Raw genomic sequence first — 21,425 nt, forward strand, 5'->3', positions numbered from 1 at the left:
TTTGATAATATTTTAAATAAATGATATTTTTTCTTAAATAATTAGATATTTATACGTTACTAAAAACTGCTTTATTACATTTTTATTCTTCCATGTAATACGTACCTTGCATATATGAAACAAAAGTATTTCAGTATAATTTTAATCAACTTGTTCTTTTTCAGTTTGTTAGAACAAACGAGAATATTCACGCCTCAGATTTTTGAGATAACGTAACTTTAAACATAGTTTCACTACTAATCTTCGTTGACGAAGCGAACGGAAACTGATATCTGGCGCCAGCTTAAATGCAATATTCTCAAATAATTGAATATATTCGGGGGACAAATTCTGCTATAGTTCAATGTCCGGTCATATTTGAAGTTTCAGTAATTAGCGCGCAGGTTTCATCGAGGAGAGAACAAGTTCTTGGAGAACGTAGAATTCGTGAGGCAAACGACAAGAACTTTCCTTTCCATGATTTATGAACGTTTGCGTTTTGGGCTAATTACAAATACGAGTCTGCGAATGCAATTTATAAATTGTTTGTTCTTTCCTATCTTTTCCGGTCATGGCATGCTAGTTTATTGAATTTCAACTATATCAAGAAATTGATGAATCTGTCAGCGTAGTTTTTTTATTTTTATTTTCCAAAGCAAACAAGTGAAATTGGATAAAATTTTATAAATTGGATTCGTTTACAATCAAACCACAGCATTTTTCCCGGAAGTCGTTTATCGATAGTTTTGGAAATTTAAAAGTGTTCATTGCTTGATATATGTTTGCCACACTTGAATTAAAAAAAAAAAAAAAAAATAACAATCTCAACATTTTTCCTTGTACATATATATAATTTTATTTATATTGATGCGTATTAATGAACAAAAAAAATATTAGTATTAATATTAATATTAGTATTAATCTGTTTAGATAAAATTGGCTAACTTAAAATGAAATTTTATTTTAATTATTTTTCTGTATTATTTTATGTTTTTATTTAATGATCGATTATTTTTAATATTTTCAAATATATCTAATTATTTATCTAAATTATCTAACGATAAATATTTTAATGTAAGAGAGAATACATAGGCAATAAAACGTTATATTTCTTATTTTTAATCTATAATTCTACGTTAACACTAAAATCTATTTTTAAGATATTTTAGAATGAGATTTAATAAATTAAATGATAATTAGTTAAATTTACAGAATTGTTGAAGTGATAATGCTTCTTGGTAACTAATTTAAATATAATATAATTAATATGTAATATGTAATATTCAACAGTAGATATTGCATATGCAACTATAAATTACATGTTCAGGAAATGAATACAAAATATTGTTTAGATTTTTCGATGACAGGGTTTAACGTCCAATAAATTTCTAGCTCCGTTTCTTTTACGGAGCTAGAATCAGCAGAGATATTTGCATGAATACTTCATCTCATTCGTAATCACGCCCCATCGTTTAATACAGAATAGAATCTTAAGCAATAGCGCACAATGTGCGTAATCGGCAAAAGCGGAAGTAGAATCGAGATCATACTCGTAGCGCAGGAATTCCAAAGTTAAATCAGCTCAATCCTAATCATGTTAATCCGAATCGCTGCTATGCGCGACCTCATTCTATTATCTATAAATTCTGAAGCGAAGAAAGATCTTCGCGCGCGCGCAATGCAATTTATATTTACCGAATAAATTCGCCACGAATTCTTATCCTCGTACGATTCAACTAAACGTAATAGTTGTGCATAAATTGTCCACTTTCTGAATATCATATGATATGTTGAAATAATAGGCGACAGAGGCTGTGTGTTTAGTAAATATATAAATAGATATAAACGCGTGTGGTCGATATTTGCAGAGGTTTTCACCAGTTATCCGTATTATAAGACGTACATATGCACATATATAACAATAATATATAAAATGATATTATTCAATCAACTAACTCTTTACTATTACAATAAAGAAAGAATTCAGATATAATATATATATATATAATCCTGCTTGACGTACCGAGAAATATGACGTATATACTGACGCTATATTTACATTCGCTCGTGGCAATCACGTTTATAGAACGGAAAATATTATTTTCTCTATTATTTTATTATGCCATTTTTCTCAGTGCTCAAGCAGTGCCATGCAAGACAAAGAGATTTCTTTCAGCATAACGCCAAATCGCATAAAATCAAATTGAGGAAACAGAGTTTTTTTGCCCGGATTCAAGATTTTATTAGGTACAGCTTCTCTCATGTTGTTTGCAAATTTGATTTTTATATCAGTACTCGTAAAATGATTGCTTCTTCGATCACTCTGTGGAATTGATAAAAACGCTTGACGAAGTAAACGTTTTTACGTTTCGTAATATTTGCAATGTTCGCAATATTTTCATATCTCACAATTTTGTGTCGCGAGTTCGTGCTGCAGGCACGTTGTAAATATATTTAAAATTTCACGAATTTGTCAAAGGCCCGTACAATATGCGGTTACTACATGTACAGTTCTTTAAATAGATGTACGATACACTCTTCCGCGCGTCCACTTGTATAGAAAGTGTTTGCCATTTTTAATTGCTTATCTTAGATAGGCATTACGTAGATAACGGATATCCTACGATTGTTGCAATTGTACGGCAATAAGACAATATGCTAATCGCATGACATATAATGTTTCCTCTCTTCTTGAAGATTATATTGCGCTTGCAGTACGCAAGTGTTACGTATAAAGACGCTGCAAAATCGGCCGTGCAATCAACAAGAAATCGTTATTGAAGAAAATAAATAATTTTAAAGAATTTAAAGTTATACAAATAGCACATGATGATATTCTTAATTTAACTACTATTAAAATAATATATTTTTTCAGTTGCAAGAAAATTTAATTTCTCGTTGATTGTGACGACAATTTTGCAACGTTGCATATATACACATATATGTCCCGTATAATAAATGGTCCCTGCACTCTGACCCGTATTCAAAGTTCACATTAATTTCATGAACATTAATTCTGTAATGAGTTAAAGCGTAACTGGTGATTTGCTCTGATAATATTAACATAAGAAGACGACGTTCGTCCAGCTGGTATTAGTCAGATTAATATTGCAAATATGGGAGCTGTTATAATCGAGTGTGATATCTTGTTAATGTGAATTTTGCGAATTGCAGGCCAGTGTGACGCAAACATCTCGTCCCACGTTGCGAGACATAATTAAACAAACGCAACCGGACGATATTGTTAGAAAATAATGTATGATATTAGAGAGAGATATATATATATAAAAAGTATACATATATTATATATAATCCGTATCTCTGTAAGACAAAATCGGTACGAGCGGTGTAACAAAACGCTTTGGTCGGCGCTTTCGAGTCCACGGCGCGTGCATGTTTCTTTTTCGCTCTTTTTCTTTCCCATTTATCTCTCTTTCTCTCAATCTTTCTCCCATTCTCTTTTTTCTCTCATTCTCTCGTTATTTTTGTTCTTCCATTCACTTTTCCTCTCTGTTTCTCTTTCTCTTTTTCCCATTCTCCTTCCCCCTTTAATTTGTTCTTACGACGTTGGGTAAGACAACACTTCGTTACTGATAGTACAATAGTTCACTTTGCGGGGGGGAAGAAGTATATAAGGAATGCACACTTTCGTTTCCACATGTGTTGGAATGTTATTTGTGTTTCTGTCATAAGGAAGCTTTTGTTACACCCCTCATTATACCCTCACCTGCATGAAGGACATCTTTGCGAACTGATGCTTTTCTTTTTGGCCAATGTAGCCCTCTGCATCATAAGTGCATACACGTAAGGCTGTGTAAGTCGATCGATGGGTTTTAGTCGAGACTGCAAAACTCTCTGGGCCGTTCGTTAATCATCTTGCACGGACTCACTCGCGACTGTGTAGATAACGCGCAAGCCTGGTAGCAGTATAATTTAATCTTTTTCTTTTTTTTTTAGTTTATTTTATTGACGAATCGTATTGCCTCGTAGCTGTTGGATTATCTGGAAAAACGAGAAAAATCTATATCAGTTTGAAATACAAATTTAAATGAATTAAAGAGGACTTGTTATTCTATTTAAATAAAGGAACATAAAAAATATTGAAAGCGAAATAACGCGCTATCTTCCTGGATAATTCAATACGGCGATCTAATTCTAATCTCGAGAAAAGATATGCCTAACATATCTTTTTAAAGTCTCTTGCAATATTCATTACCGACGTATGTCTGACACGTGCAAAAATATCCGTACATGCAGTTGAGGGTAAATCGTAAACAACGTCGTCTATTACGGCTCGGATAGAACCTGAAAATCGTTTGTTATACATAAGTCTCGCGATTTTGATTTTGAACTCTCAAGATTAACCAAGACGGGCGCCTTTACCAATAAATTTTCAGAGTGTTTCTCTAAGTGTGTCGTGCTGAGTAAAAAACGTGCACTAATAACGACAGCTTCAAAGTAAGGCACCTTCCTCTTTCTTCGTACCTGAACAAACAGACTTTTTTTCCACATATTTTGTACCTGACGAAAGAGATTGCGGAATCCATTTTAGAAATCTTGCGACACGTCGAGCAATGACGATAATTGTTAGTAGCTTCTGTAGCTATTGCGTGTATATACTTTACAGTTTTGAAAGAGTATAAAATATAGTTACAGCCGATATTGTTTAAACACATCGCGTGCGGTTCAGTTTTGAATTTATAATTTCGATATCTTGGTGTGACGTAGCATTCATTTGTAAATACTCTGTATTTTGTATATCTGCTTATGTTCATACATGTGTTTAACGTAGCGCCCGGCCTCTCGTTCTTCTCGTTATGCTGTCACGTAGAAATGCAAGGGGAAGTGGAGATATGTTAAGAACGTGATATATTGCCTACTTCCTCTCACACTCTATACTATACATATATACATATGTGCAGACGGCTTGGTTGGATCTTTTAGATTTTGTAAAGCGTTGTAAAATGTGTTGGGAGTTTATGGATGTTACAAGATATACGCAGATCTTATCGATGTATACTTCAAATTGTTGGTGTGACAAATATCTGTATATGAGATTGCATAGTGTAGATCATATTTTCCGAAATATACAATTTCGTTAAAGTTTCGGGAGTGCAAGGTAGAAGGACACGGGACAGATGAATGTTAACTGCCTGTCTATGCATTACAGAGATATTACGGGCTCGAGGAGTGAGACGGTATGTACATAGCGAGAACGACTCGTGTACTTACAACAGATTGAGATACGCACCAACTCCGCCTGCGGAGCAAATTCGCTATTTTTGATAACCGTGCAAACCATTCGATAAATCGGGCGACAGGCAAATCCTAATATCTAACGACACCGTTCGCCTTCCACGAAAACGAGCTTAATCACCCAAGTTAACTGTTCTCTGTCTCGTGCGTCCGTGCTACATCCGTCATGTTAAAAGGGAGCATTTACGGCCAATAATCAAGCGCAAGCACATTGCGCCGTAGGAGTGTGCGGCAACCTCCGTTTACGTGGTATGATACGAATAAGACAATGTAACCCAAGGCGTTTCGCGACGACGAGCGCTATAGAGCGAGAAACAGGGGCATCTCGCGTGCGTTACACGGGAAGCGAGACACCCTCGATAAGCACACCCTTCCCGCCTTGCTCTCCGACCACGTTGCATTTCCGAAGCCATCACACTCTCGGATCCCCATCCTTCAATCGCACCTTTAGGCGAGAGCAGCAACAGCATCGGCGAGCGCAACGGCGGCGGCGTTGTTACCTCCCCCTCCCCTTCTCTCCCCCCACAGTGCATTGTACGAAGATATAATAAAGCATGAACCGCTGGAACACACCACGAGTCGTCGCACGTCACCTGTAACGCGATCTTTTGTCCGTGTCCGCCGTAGAAATAGAATCGACGAACGTCGCACACAAGAACTCTCTCTTTCTCTCTCTCTCTCTCTCTCTCTCTCTCTCTCTCTCTCTCTCTCTCTCTCTCTCTCTCTCCATCTATCCGATACACACACACAAACACACACACACACACACGCACGCACGCACGCATATACTGCGTACCGATGTGTTCGACATATCCCCTTCTTGTATTGTCATCCTCCTTCCAGCCTCAACGTTCCGTTACATGTCCGTTTTGTCGCTCTTTCAACGATTGCGCTTGATCGTTGTTGGCACTTTATTGCCCTGCACGAAGGTATCTCGAGCGATGCGATCGAGTTCCCATAGATCTCATTAAACGTCTCGAGAAAATTAGTTCAATCTTTTTCATCGCGATCTGGTGACATGTGAAAAATCGGCTGTCATGGGACCCCTCGGGAAAAAGAGAGTTTCTGTCATTTATTACGAGCTGTCTCGCGTATTAGATAAATTCGATTAAGTCGGTACAGTTTTTTTTTTTTAAATCATGTAAGAAAGATGTTTTAGTTACATGTTATTGCGAATTGTATTAGAAAAATTTAATATGTATAATAGATTAAATATATCACTTATATCAATTATCATTTCCGGCAGCGCGTATTTTTCAATGGGAAAAGTGGGAACTTTTTGATACGTTTTTTTTTTTTCACTTACAACTATTTTGCTGTACGAAATGCGGATTAAACACGTGATGTATCGAAATCCTATTTGTCGAAATTGATCCTTCGATCACGCGACTTTCTCAGATTTGACTTTTTCATTCTCAGCACGCGCGTATCTTTTTCTTGCTGACGGTTTGTGCTTTCGATTTATGACGTACCAGCTTTGTGAAAGATATCACGGGAAACGAAAATATGACTCAACGTTCCTACGATCGCGTGCGAAAAAGGCGTCTATAAGAATTTCGTGTCGTCAGACGATGCTCACAGTAAACCCAAAGCGATGCTGGTTTCTCGAATAAATTCGCGAAAACGATAGAAAACCTTCGGTAACCGTAATCATATTTCACTCCCTATATCAGACGTTACTCTTCGTTTCACTATCCTTACCACAACATCGTACCACCTCACACACATTGTTAATTGCAGTATGCGTGGATGAAATAGGTAATTTTTACGTGTCTGTGTTCTTCACCCCTGCAAGACCCGATCTACATTATCTACGTTCATAACCCATATAGAATTTTGACCCTTACAGTAACGAGTGCAAGATCATTTCACAAATGCACAATTCTTCAAGAGACGTATCACGATGCAGTGCTAAATTTTATTCGATTTAGAAAGTATTCATCACGTTAATTAACGTGTTGAGCGTAGTGCTTTCAAAAATCCAAGAGCAACACCACGACACATTATCACGAGATATTGGCAATTGTCTAAAAGGTCTAGATTTTTTAATCACGTTTGAAATCGTTAGCGACTATGGGAGCGTGCGCGTCGGTGATGGTGCACCACATTGGAAAATCAATTGGATAAGGTCTACCGCTACCGTAATAGACCGCTGTGAAATTTTCAGTCGAGTTTATTCTGCACTGCGATACGACTCTTCTTTTTTTTTCTGTCTCCCCCTTCCGAGAGGCAAGCTGGAAGCCTGGTTCTTCTGGTCTGGCGCTCGGAAGCAGGATAGTCTGGCCCCGATGGAAATCGACAAGAGGATTCAGCAGCATCAGCAGCAGTCAGTCCACCAGACGAGTTGTCGATAGCGCAGTACCTGCTATATCACTGAGTAGAATTGTCTTTCCCAGTGTCGCCTGAAAATCCCATCAGCGGCATACCATCGTCAAACCTTTCCCATCGTCCGTTCATTTCTTCTTTGAAATAGAGCGCAGCTTCCAATGCACGTCGGAAAACCCACATACCGTACCACCATGTCCATGCACTGTCCTTTGCGACGTTACTATGGAAACGGGATGGGCACAATCGCGCGGTGACTTTATTCGAACAGTGCGGCCCGAAGTTCGGGGAGGCGCGTCTGCCAAGCTCTGCGGAATCGGTTTCATAAAAGGAACTCGCGTCATTATTCCTCTCGTTCAAATCGAAGCGAGATAGGAATTTATAATCAGATAAGATAGAAATTTCCGTGTTGCAGCATGTGGATCCTATCGGCGACGAAGGAAACGGGGCACAATATTGATTTGTCAAAACTCTGTTTGGCTCATGGTAAATTCTAATTTGTTCAGATAATAATTAACTTCACCGTTCAATTTGCCTCTTTGCATTATTTCACGCTCCCGAATGTAATTTACTGACGAAGGACATCGTCATACGTTTAACTATTATAATATTGTTTATACCGATGGTTAAAGCTATTAATGGACAAAAACTCCAGGTATTCCAGTGTAAATTTCATATTGAACTCACGAGATGAAGATTGAAATACTGATCACAGCCAGCAAATATACATATAAAGTTCGCAAAATTTCTTTATTATACTTGTGTGTTTACGTTGTTGTTACTTTTTTCACATGGTTCTACCTGTTATTCACTCTTGAATGATATTATCCGTTATTTCACGTTCACATTTGCTTGTATTATAAATCATTATCCCACTATTCACTCGATATTAAAGCGATTATTAACGAAGTCGCAGCGCGACAATTAAGTCATTGCGAACAGAGACTTTATAAAGCGCTCGAGTTTCTCATCAATATGAGAATTCCGTCAGAGGAACAGCCGTCTGATCGTTCGGTGTGAGATTTAAAGAGCTCAGATCTTATCGCGCAAATGCATATCTTTGCTTAAACTTGAACGGTGATTTAATCGCAAATTTTATCGCGCAATCGGAGATAAATTGCGAAAACTTTTACCCGCTTACTCCCGCTTGAGAGTGTGTTTTATTTCCAACGAAACAAACGCGCGTAGGAACTTCTCTATTACGTAAAACGCGCGGGGCGTACATACACCACTGAAAGCATTAGAATGCTGCTAATTGTACCAGTCCGCATTTGATTCCTCCCGACTGCCGACAGGAAGCATCGAGAGTTCTCGCTCGAAACTCGCATTTCCGCGCCACGCTCATCACACGTGCCGCAGAACTGCGAGCTCGAAATTACTTCGTACATTCGACTCGCGGCAGGTGTTGGGCACACCCTGGTGAATAACGATAATCTATGCGTGTAATATCGTACTTCGTACAAAATCTGAATAAGTGCGCAATAATTAACGATTATTGCTATTGCCTGCTTAATTAGATTACGTACCGATAGCGATATTCTTCGTACTGTATCAGCTGTATTTGTACAGTGCGCAATAAGAAGAGAATGTACTTAAGAGTCAATATTTTAAACGCTTTTCTATACTCTAGTGAAATGGCAAAACTTTGCTCCATCAATATTAAGTCCGTTTGTGTTGCATGAAATCCCCAAAATTTTTTGTATTTAAAACGAAATAAATATACATTCGGATGTTGAAGAGAGAGAGAGAGAGAGAGGGGGGGAGAGAGAGAGAGAGAAAAAACAAAAATTCTAATTGCACAAAAAGTGCAAGCAACACGGACAGACCTATTGTATTTTTTAATAATTGAAAGTGCCGAGTTATATTGCTGATTCAGTACGAAGCGCTGTTGTAGGTGTGGTAGCTTTGATTAAAAACAGGTATATTCTGTGCGAGCCGAGATTTCGATGCTGCAAACACACGAAAATTATTTCACGATATATTACAAAAAATGCGGTAATTCGTGCAATATTTATTTTTCTGTTATCTGGTAAATTTCGAAACTTTTCGAAAACTTACACAAGCGGTTTCACACCACCAATTTGGATATCGTACGCGTAGATTGCGCGTGGGAGCCCAACGCTCGCTAAACGTTGAGAGTATGAAAGAGGCATCTGTTCGATAATACGAGAGGATCTAGTAAAGCCTGCATGTGCAACACAGCAATGCGCACCGTGCATCTCGGAAGCGTTGACGCGTACGACTCAACCGTAGGTGCTGTTTATCATTGATTGTGTCATTCTTATCACTTTTTTTCTCCCCTCGCGCGCGACGTATGCGTGGGGGAGGGTTTCGATTAATCCGTATTACTTTGGTGCGATTTGGAAACATGATTAATTAATTGATCTTCCTTTTTTTCTGTTTCCTCAACACTCTAGTTGTTCAGGATTAAGCCTCTGCCAGTGTTAGTAAGTACCGCCACTTGATCTGGTGTGATTGGACTGCTGTAGTTAGAAGGCTATGCGTACATATACTTATATATTATATTCATATATCATATATATATATATATACACACACATTATATATACATGCCTCGTACTGTCTCTGTTCCTGTATCTATACACACCATCGCTGAAAAGTAGGACCTTTCCTCGGATTTTCGTGTTTATCAATTTTTCCTTTTAATCCCGCGCGTTTTTTCTCTCTTTTTTTTCGCAATGCTTTGCGACAGGAGTTCTCAAGTGCGAGTAATACGTATCGATATGTTCGCTTATACATGCCTCCATATAAAAAAATTCCTGTTCGCATGGACGCTCAGAGGAATGCTTTAGAAATAAAAAATGCCTGTGAAACGCAGCCATTGTACCATAAGACTTATGATTTTTTTGATCACGTACGTATTAGAAACGAATAAAACAGAAAAAAAAGAATATCTTAGTTTTAGATTCAAATAATTTTTAGTTTGATAGTCTCATTATCTCGAATAGTCTGTACAAGAAATTGAAATATAAAACAAAGTTTGTTAAACTAATTTTACAAATGCAAATAAATTATGTAACAATTATTTAGAATATTGCACACGAGAATATTTTGAATTGGCAATAAATTTAATAGTCTTCCCTTTCTTCCGAGCGTCCATGTATTTCTTGGCAAAAGAAGTTCTTTCGCTTCTCAAAGCACTTGACGTAATTCATGGAAACATGGTCGTCCTGTTTGAAAACGTGTGGCTCTTTCTCGTGCTCGAACAGGTTTCAATATTTTTAAAGAGAGTACACGCTAACATGATGCCAAAAGAAACACCCTGTTTACAGAAATGTACAGATGAAAATGCGTTACTAATTTAAACGGGTCACACGTTGGCAGGACAATGATTAACCGCGAGTATCCGCGAAAGAATCGGTATTGTTGTACATTCGATTACTCACATCCAGAATGTCCAAAATTGCGGAGCCTAAAGTCTTGCAATCATCGTATGATCTGAGAATTAGGAATGAACGTAAGTTGCTGACTTTTGTTCTGATTTGATCGATTTCTAAGACACTTAATTTCTATCAATACGCATGAAATTTTTAATTCTTTTCGTATATGGCATATCATCATATTTATGTTTTTTTTACATTACCGGTTATGACCGGTGATAAGATACTAACCGGTGTAACTTGTCGGGATCCACCGTTACCAGAGGTGACGGCAACCCTAAGTAATCATATCTCCAGCAAACCACGTATGTAACTGTTATATAACATAGATGTAAAATTATTACTTTTGCGTATATGTTATATAGCAGTTACATTTCTGTTTACTGGGATGCAGTTTCATCGATATGCAAAAAAAATTATCATACAAACGTTAAATCTGTACGAATATTAAATTGATCAGTTTATTAGTAAATTATAAGTGAAGTTACGCCGCGTGCGTGTATTAATACTACGCCATTAAGCGTAAAGGGATGATAATAAAATATTATAAATTTATCACTGAACAAAGCCGCAAAATATATTTAGTCGGTTTCGTATTCGTAAATTCTCGTTTGTGTGACGTACCGGTTTTAATTAGTGCACGACCGTTAATTAGTTCGGAATTATCGATATTCTGACTTTGATATATTCAGAAAATTTCTAATTATAATTAAAACCGATACAATTGCGAATGTGTATACAATGGTCGAGTAATATTCGTACAAAAGCAAGATAGACAGTCATCTTTAACTCCGTCCTTTCCTCATAACTCTTCTCCCCGTCATACATCTCTCTATACGTTATCGAAAGTTCTCGCAGCTCTGTTTCGGGAATGATACCTACGTGCGCCAACCGGAAGCACAACCACTCTCGTCACTGTGTGCAACCATACCGTTCATTATATTTATTATCATTATACCTTCTCATGCGCCGTTCTTTACTCACACATTCATGTAGTGCGCATATCTGCATCGTGCATATCTTCGGTATGCGTGTGTGCGTGCGTATACGTGTGCGTCTGTCCTTGCGCGATGTGCAGCAACTAGTGCTTGAGCTTCTTGTGAAAACGGAATCACTCATCGTGTATATCTATGTATGCCTTTACACGTACTATGTATTGCGCATCGCTAGATGACCGAATCGTGTCGCTGGTGGCATTACAACAAAAAGCTCGCGCAACGACTCCCGTGTCCCTCCTAAATTGACAATTTCCCACCTTTAACCCTCCGCCCCCCATATCGATGAGTGTACCGATTGACTGTAAAAACCGTGTAGGGTTTAAACTAAAGTCGATAATCTAACTGCGTACCGACTGTAAAACAAAAAAAAAACGTCATACAGCGACGTTCAGAGACCGGCGAGTCTACATATTTCGTCTGGAAGTTCGTATTCACGTGCCCCATTCCTCCTTAACTTTTAAGCGATGTGGCGAAATCGAGCTACGAGTCGATCGCTGGTTATCTCGAGACAACGTGTGTGCAATTGTACTTTACTGATTTATTGTACGCCATGTAACGTCAACATTGCAATTCGGACGAACTTGCGTGCGCTCCATTTGCCATTGATACTTTGTACATTCTCTACATTGTACTCTTTGCAAGAGCTATTGCCAGTGCTTACTACGTCGCATCTTTCGCTTTCCTCGCAATATCTAGATTCGTTCGCTCATGTCTAGCGCAGCGCTGTATAGGTCCATCAGCGATCGATATAGCCGTAGAACGATATTTTAGTCACGTCCCATGGTCGAGAACCTATTGTTGTTAATTAAAGTATTTCCTTACTAATTCAGTGGATGTTAATGATTTCACTATAAGATGCACATTTATATTTCCAATTATCTCACATGCTATATTTCTCACTTTATGTCATAGTCTTTTTTGTGTATAATTTCTTTCGTTACGTATATCGACACGAAGTGAAATCCTTGACGTCGAATTTAACAATGATTAATAGCAATAACTTTAAATTTAAATCACCCCTAAAGAATTTTAACGTAATCTTTGCCTTATCAACAGATTTTCGTACGAGCGCAATTCGACTACGATCCGCTGGAGGACGAATTGATACCATGCGCGCAGGCTGGGATCTCTTTTAGAACCGGCGACATTCTGCAGATCATCAGCAAGGATGATCATCATTGGTGGCAAGCGCGGAAGGATAACGCGGCTGGTTCCGCGGGTCTTATCCCTTCGCCCGAACTTCAGGAATGGCGCATCGCTTGCATGTCTATGGAGAAGAACAAGCAAGAACAAGGTAACATAACTTCGCTATCCATTATGTTGATCTTTTTTGTGTAAAATTGCTCGTCCGTAGAACAGGAGTACTGTTCCCGATATCAGATATGTAAAGATGAAGGACGATATTTGTAGTTGCCGTTTGGTCGAAGTTCTTTTCCATCACTTAATGAGGATATCGATCATTTTTCATCATGTTTTATCTGCTTGATTGTTATCCCGTTGAAATATAGAATATGAAGTTCTTTAAAAAAGAGAAGGAAAATATATTCGATATAGCAGCTAGGAAAAGTATTGTTTTAGACTGTATATTCTCTTCATTTCATTGAACAATTGAACGTAAAAGCATAAAATTTCCTGACGATTTCGTTATGAAAGTATTTTCAATGGTGATCCTATTAAGCGTTCTCCGAAAGAATAATTTTCTTTCTCTGATGTTGAATATGACTTTAAACGTTTAGAATAAGGATAAGTTAATAACTCGCGAGCAGAGAATGAGTGCAGTAATCACTGGTTCCAGCAGATCGCAGAAGATCTCTTTTGAGTATAGAACGGAGAATCAGAATTTTGTCGATTGAGAAAATCGCAATTTCGTGATTTCTTTAATCGCCGCTCAATCGACCCATTATCATCCAATCACATCTGATGATTCCACTCAATTTCCACTGATTTTCACCAAATCATTGCTGCCAAAAAAACAACGAATGTGCTGATGAAACACGATGTCGTCTGTGTGTTGTTCGATGTGTATAGGTTTTCGATGGAGCATGTTATATCGTTGTTATCAATCAATTATACTGTAAGATGAGATGCGTATTGATTTTCATATTGATTAGGATACTATTAATTTACGGACGAATTAGGTAATTGCCAAGACATGTCGAACAGAAATAAAACAATGTTCGATATTATTTCATACGTAATATTTTCATTTATTTTTAATATAGGACATAAAAATAAATTTGAAACTCCTTCTTATATTGGTGTTTATAGTACTTAAAACAAATCCTTTTTAAGACTGTCTTAGTATCAATTTTAAGATGCTATGTATGGTTTTGTGATTGGTTTATGGCACCTTAAGATTGTATTTAACTAAGACAATCTTGAATTGTCGAATGAAGAACGAATTATTAATACCGGTCTTAGTTTAAAAAAAATAATTGATGCGTAAAAATCACATTGATTATTTTTATTAAACCGTAATAATTATCTTTTTAAAGCAAAATAATATTTATGTAACACAAAATTATTAATCTTGTTATAAATAGTACTTATGGTTAATAATAAATTATAATTAGTTATGATATTTAATGTACATTGTGTAAATATTAATTTTCTCGTAATCTAACAATATATAATATATAATAATAGACTAACAAATTTAATATATAAATTTCTAAAATTTACATCCCACGTGTTTAATGCTAAATATGACTACAATCTAAATATGAATACAATTTTTAGATATAATTTTTGTTTAAAAAAATTATAATTAGATAAATACATTTAGATATTGAGTGTTCATATATTTTATTAAATTATGTAATCGATTACGCTTAGACATCAAGTTTTATTTTTTAAACGTTATAGTTACGTTTGAACCGGTTTTATAATTCAAACCCTACGTGGCATATAAATTCGTATTGATTTCAAATCTTGAAGCTACGAACGTTTCTGAAGCTATTCCGTTTGGCTAAAAGCATCTATCATCTGCAGACGCTAGAAATAAAGTATAAACGTAATCGTTACTTTGGATAGTTACTGATCCATGAAATTTTAAGGTGCCATTGCCTTGGTGTTAACTATAAATCTTTTACTTTAAAGAGATAATATATATAGGGGAAACCACAGACTCGCTGGCATAAGAGAGAAATTGACATTACGTTTCATTTATGTCATTATGGCAAAAGAAATAATAAAAGCTATTGCAAAATTTCTCTTATAACATAGCTGTTTCCAAATTAAAATTAAACAAGTATTATAATAAATAAAGAGAAGAAACTAACTCATATTATATTATTAATATTTTACAGTTGGAGAGAATAAATCTAAATCACATTATTAGTGAAAACAATTTCTGTTATTATACGACATGTTTAAATAGTAACAGTCATCTGTTATAATAAAATGACAAATCAAATATGTGCAGGGGAATGTTGATTGATATTTAAGACAACTTATCTCACACGCTAGTGAAAAGTGTATGAACATTTAATTACAACTTAACTCTAATAACATATTTTATGTTTAATATTTTTATATGTCTATTGAAGCAACCTACATTAAAAATAGTTTACTTTTATTTTTCTGTAACAACATTTTGCTATTCAATCATCATAAAATACATATAACTTTCAAAGATTTAATGTTTATTAAAAACTAAATATTTGCAATCTGTTTTTTATTTCTATTACGTTTTCATTAATGTAATAACTTACGTTAATGATATAATATATATTATCTTACCTTGTTATTAGCTGGTTACAATGCAGCATGTATTTCACTTATTACGACAAAACTAAACACACAAGTTTTCTACATGAAAATGTAAAGAAAGGTTCTCTTTATCACATTAGTACAGTTTAATCATAATAATTAGTTGTTTAAAATGTCGAATACCGAAATTGTAAAAACTGTACTATCGAGCCCCGGTTTCCTCTATAATAAGTAAAAATAATGAAATGTTAGGAGGAGCGTGTCGAGTTATACGCAAAATAGCTTATTACTTATAAGAGCTTTTTATCCCATATTTTCATGGTATATGTTTAACTGCTAGATCGGTTAATTTTAAAGAAACATAGACCTTGAAGCAGCAAATAAAATACCAATAAAAATAGAAGAAAAAATTTCACGGTTTTGAGATGTAATTTTAAAGATGAGATTAGAAATCTAATTGCGGATTGCGGCTGAAGTCATATGCAAATCAGGAGCCGAATGCTTTAAGAACATGTAGCAAGAAAGTTTCGGTCGTCGTATATATATCTCTACGTATGCGCCTGCTGGTGTAAGTGGATGACATGGAAGAACGGATTAGGAATAGGCAAATGGAGAGCTAGCGCATACAAGAATAATTAGCTGCAGTGATATATCTGTTGTTTATATGTGTTATGCGGGGCTAGATGCTGAAGGAGAAGGTGGATGTTCTTCTCACACCGAAGGCTGCGACGGCTCGACAGGTACGTCTCTGCCTTCAGGTAGACACGTGTAGAGTCACGTAGGACGTACTTTTAGACGCATGAAGTACAGACTGGATCCATGCTTCTAACACACGCATCAGTACAGAGAGGAAATCGAAGGCGGGAGGAATGTCTTTCAGCGGTTTTACGGAAAAGGACACGCGAAGCTTTTGCTTTTAAGTTCATTACACACATGAAATTTATCATTGTCGCAATTTCATAATATAAATGTGTGAATGATACTTAGATCTTTATATTATGCGTAAAGTATATATTTCGATATGAAACACCTGCGTATTAATATTTACGAAATATTTGCAAGGAATTGTACATACTTAAGTTTTTACCTGCAATTAACAATAAATGATTTAACACTATTAAAAAATTTATCTGGATAAAAAGTTTTGAAATTATATATTTTACGTTATTGCTCTAATTCAAAATGTATTACGCCTATTAGACAGTAAGCAAGTATTCATGCTATGTATTAGGCAAGAACTTTCTTCTTTTTTATAAATCGCAATCGCGCAGTTACAGTGAAAAGTAATACAGTTTTGTAGCAATTTTATAATTTAGTAATTATTTATTAAATAAGCTGCTTTGTACATTGATATTTAAAAGATATTATTAATTATACGTATAAATCTTTATAAAACTGTATTATTTACTGTATTATTAAATTACATAATTGTAAAATTATTTCACGCAATGCATGAAAATAAATGTCATTATGTAAATTCTTTACAATGGATAATGAACGACATGAAGTCAAGCATTAATAAAAGGCTTCTAAAAATTTTCATTTTCCAGGCCCACGTAAATGAGAGATTTTCTAGCGTTGCAAAACATTATGAGAAAGAGAGCATACTAATTAAAATTTATTAATATGGGTACTATGTTATACTCTGCATTATAAATTAATAGATGCTTTTACACAGCGTGCTTTAATGCATGCGTTCGCTGCAAAATATTCCATGCACTTATGCTTATTTCGCACGATTTCACTTGCAAGCGTACGCGGCAGCACGATTATAACCGGGACTTATAATAGATAATTGATTGTTCTAAATGTTAGCGAGCAATAACACTTTGGGAATATCTTGCCAAAAATCACAGAGAAACGATAATTTCTCCCATTACTCTGGAACATTTAGATTCAGTAATAAAGATCTTTTTTATGTATTTGTAGATGCGTTTTCATATTTTTATACGTCTATCTTCAATTGTCCAAGTATTTTGGCAAGATATCATCGTTTGCACAATCACGCGAGCTATCATCCGCAATTTCGATATATATTGTAGTCATACACGAATCTCCCTAGCATTCAGAGTAGTTCTGTGATTGTGAAAATAACACTCACAAGGCAATTCACCATGGCTCCCCAATTATAACACCTATTTAAGAACTTACGCATCAGTTAATTATAAACCTTACGTTGTCATCTTGTGACCTGCTGGAACACCCCTTTTAATAGGACTCCCAAGTGCCTTTGGGCATGGCTTCCTTCAGACTGGCTGACTGAATGAAATTCATTTTATAATCAATAGACAAGATTTTGCTTGATCCAGGAACCGACATATTTACAGAGTAGTTCATCACCTCATGTTAGCATTAATTTCCGAGATAATCTGATGGAGAGTTGCTAACATTAAAATGCACATGTCAGATATGTATGATTATATAAGATGTCCCAGATCACTCGTATACCCCTTTTAAAATGAAAGGAAATGATTTTTATCAAAAATTTTAAAAATTATTTCATAAATAAATCACACGTACGCTCTATCAAATGGTGACATTTTTAATTTCTGGTACTAATAAAAAATAGACTATCCAGATCGGGTGTTGAATTTTGTAAATGTGACATAAACTTTTTATTGCAGAAATAAACACAAAAAAACCTTTGTTTCATATTTTTTGGTCAATATTTTTTTTTAGAAATGCCTCGATTAATTTTAAAATGGTCTTGAAATATAAATGTGATGAAAAAATGAATTTAAAAAAAATAAAAGATATATATATTTATAAAAAAAAGTATTTCTAATTTTTCGTGTAATCGTAATCTGCAATAAAAAGTACCATATTCTCTTCACCTTAAAAAGGGCTGATCTGGGCTCTCTGTATTTCCAATAGGATAATACACCGTGATATAGGTAATTCATATTTCGGATAATTAACATCAGGAAATATTCTAGCGACATGAACGACTCTTTGCACAACAACGAAAAATATCTGCTGTGCTTCCTCTCAATCGATTTCTGACGATATAAATTAGGCAATTGATAGATAGAGTACATTGTGAAAAATAACTATAGTTTTATTGATTGATATAATTTTTGATACACGTAGACATTCGTGCGCAATTGAATTTTGTGAGTTAGTTCCATTATGCGGCAGTCACGATACTGTAAGCGTCCTTTAAGATCGGTTTAGCGGTCGTTCATCGACACTATAAAGGCACGGAACTCGTTAGTTGGCACGGATAATGGATTCCGTAACATGACACTTGCACAGTAATTTGCAAGTTTACACCGGGCAGACGTTTTCAAGAAGAGATAGCTTCATCTCCGGTTTCGTCGGCGTTTATATATATTAACGATCTTTTCTACTTTGCAGTAAATTGCTCAATATTCGGCCGGAAAAAGAAGCAATACAAGGATAAATATCTTGCAAAGCACAACGCTGTTTTCGACCAGCTGGACCTGGTGACCTACGAAGAGGTCGTGAAGCTTCCTTGTAAGTTTTATATATTTGCAATTATGATCCCCAAATTAATAGAAAATTAGTTTTTTAAATATAAATATAACAGAAATATGTAATGTCTATTTCTCCACGCATCATTGTTGACTCTTTTATTAGAATATTTTTAAATTTATATAAATCGAAGTTATAAATTAATGATATATGAACACATTTTCACATTTATAAAAAAAAGTTATTACCATTATTATTATTAATTAAAAATTTATATAACTTTTCTTTCTGCACAGATCCTGCCTTCCAACGGAAAACTTTAGTATTATTGGGAGCACATGGGGTCGGTCGACGACACATAAAAAATACGATTATTTCCAAGCATCCCGATAAATACGCCTATCCTATTCCGCGTAAGTATCTCAAGTTTTTTATGACTTGCTAAATTAATAAAATAATCTTTTTTACATTTGGAAAATGTAAAAAATTAAAGATTGATGTATTATAATAATCGTACAAAATATATATTTATTAGAAGACTTATCAAATATGTTCTTTTCACAGATACAACGAGGCCTCCACGAAGTGACGAAGAAAATGGTCGTAACTATTATTTCGTATCACATGATGAAATGATGGCAGATATAGCTGCTAATGAATACCTCGAATACGGTAAGATATGCGATCGCGCATTTTCTCGTAAAATTTATCGAAATTGATTAATAAAATAATTAATTTATTAATAATTTATAAATTGTGCAATTTGATAATAAAGGAACGTTGATTATTAATTGTTAGCATTTTAAAATAGATAACACAATAAGTCTTGCAGTTGTAAAATATCAGAAATAATACACGTTGTGTTAAAAATTAGTCTGAAATAATTTGTTTTATTAACAGGTACGCATGAAGATGCTATGTACGGAACGAAGCTTGAAACTATTCGCAAAATTCATGAAGAAGGCAGAATGGCCATATTGGATGTTGAACCACAGGCACTGAAAGTTTTACGGACTGCTGAATTTGCACCTTATGTTGTCTTCATTGCTGCACCAGCATTTGCAAACGTTACGGACGTAAGTATGAAAATAATTCTAAACTAAAAACTAAAAACTTATGTATTGTATATTTCGAATATTTTTCTCGGCAACTGCAGTTCGTAACGATTTTGCGAGTCATTTTATTATAATTTTTTTATATGCTCTGGTACTATAATGAAAACAATATATTCAAAAATATAATATTCATAAATTAATATTAAAAGTTGAATAAAATTTCCTATTCTGAATAGTAACTACGATAATTACGGAAATAAAATATGTTACACACACACACACGCGCGCGCGCACGCACGCACACACACACACACACATACACACACACACACACACACACACACACATTTTTTTTAGTACATATATTATATATAAACTAAAATATTTAATCTGATACGATTAATTAAACATTGGGTTCATTGAGTCATTTAGTTACACAAAATAAGGTATATACCATTCATGTTAATTATTTAAATTTTTTAACCAAGATCAATTAAATAAATTAAATCAACTAAATATTTAATTGCATGTATCGATCTAAATATTTTAGTTTTCAACAAATTATTTTCTCAATGTGGTAATATTTTAATCATTCTATTATTTTTTAACAATATTTAAACTAAAACAGTTGTACGTTTTTTTAATTACACTTTTAAATTGAATTTATTTGGCGCGTTAAACTACAATGTACAATTAATCAAGAACAGTGTACGTAGAAAGGATATGCTAATTTATCTTTGCACAGTACACGTTTCCTAACTAAAGCATAAACGTGCTAGCCTTAAAACGTTTGCTATGTAAAATGAGATTAATTTTCAACAAGATTTTATACATATAATGCATATAACATAACGGTAAGCTACGAGCCAAAGAGTTTATCGAAGAACACATACAGAAAGTACCGATGTCTGCAAATTCTCCAGTCTAACGTATCAACCGAACGTATCTCAATGTGTGATGCGAGTTAGGAATGCTTGCACGGCAATTAAGCAATTATGCAAACCGTTCAGTGATTTTCAAATGAATCATGGATTTGGCGGATTAATCGGACAAACAATTACTGCTTCACTTGTTCTGAGTGACTAATCGACTGGTCGCAGTCCGTTAATACACTTTGAGAGGAAATCATTAAAAGACTTTGGATTCTGTTAACGATATTAATATAATATTAGCTTATAACTTATGAATAGTCATATACATAAAATATCGCGTGTCCGACCATACGGATTAAATGCATAATCAGATTACGCACATTACTTTTGTAA

At 35.0% G+C, this 21,425-nt stretch overlaps 1 protein-coding gene across 11 annotated transcripts in view; it reads left to right on the forward strand.

Moving 5' to 3' along the window:
• Nucleotides 1-21,425, forward strand: part of LOC105193883 (peripheral plasma membrane protein CASK) — a 196,950-nt gene that overhangs the window by 172,003 nt on the left and 3,522 nt on the right. For 6 of the 11 annotated variants that reach the window (XM_026130650.2, XM_026130652.2, XM_026130651.2 and 3 more), the window contains 7 exons: nt 9,978-10,007; nt 13,016-13,253; nt 16,354-16,410; nt 19,028-19,147; nt 19,402-19,518; nt 19,670-19,777; nt 20,006-20,181. In XM_026130650.2, coding sequence (XP_025986435.1) covers nt 9,978-10,007; nt 13,016-13,253; nt 16,354-16,410; nt 19,028-19,147; nt 19,402-19,518; nt 19,670-19,777; nt 20,006-20,181 — 846 coding nt within the window. The remainder of the gene's footprint in view (nt 1-9,977; nt 10,008-13,015; nt 13,254-16,353; nt 16,411-19,027; nt 19,148-19,401; nt 19,519-19,669; nt 19,778-20,005; nt 20,182-21,425) is intronic. The other 5 variants (XM_026130653.2, XM_026130654.2, XM_026130655.2 and 2 more) reach the window with 3 other exon arrangements.

The sequence above is a fragment of the Solenopsis invicta genome, chromosome 6 (genome assembly GCF_016802725.1).
Source record: "Solenopsis invicta isolate M01_SB chromosome 6, UNIL_Sinv_3.0, whole genome shotgun sequence".
Classification (NCBI taxonomy): Eukaryota; Metazoa; Arthropoda; class Insecta; order Hymenoptera; family Formicidae; genus Solenopsis; species Solenopsis invicta.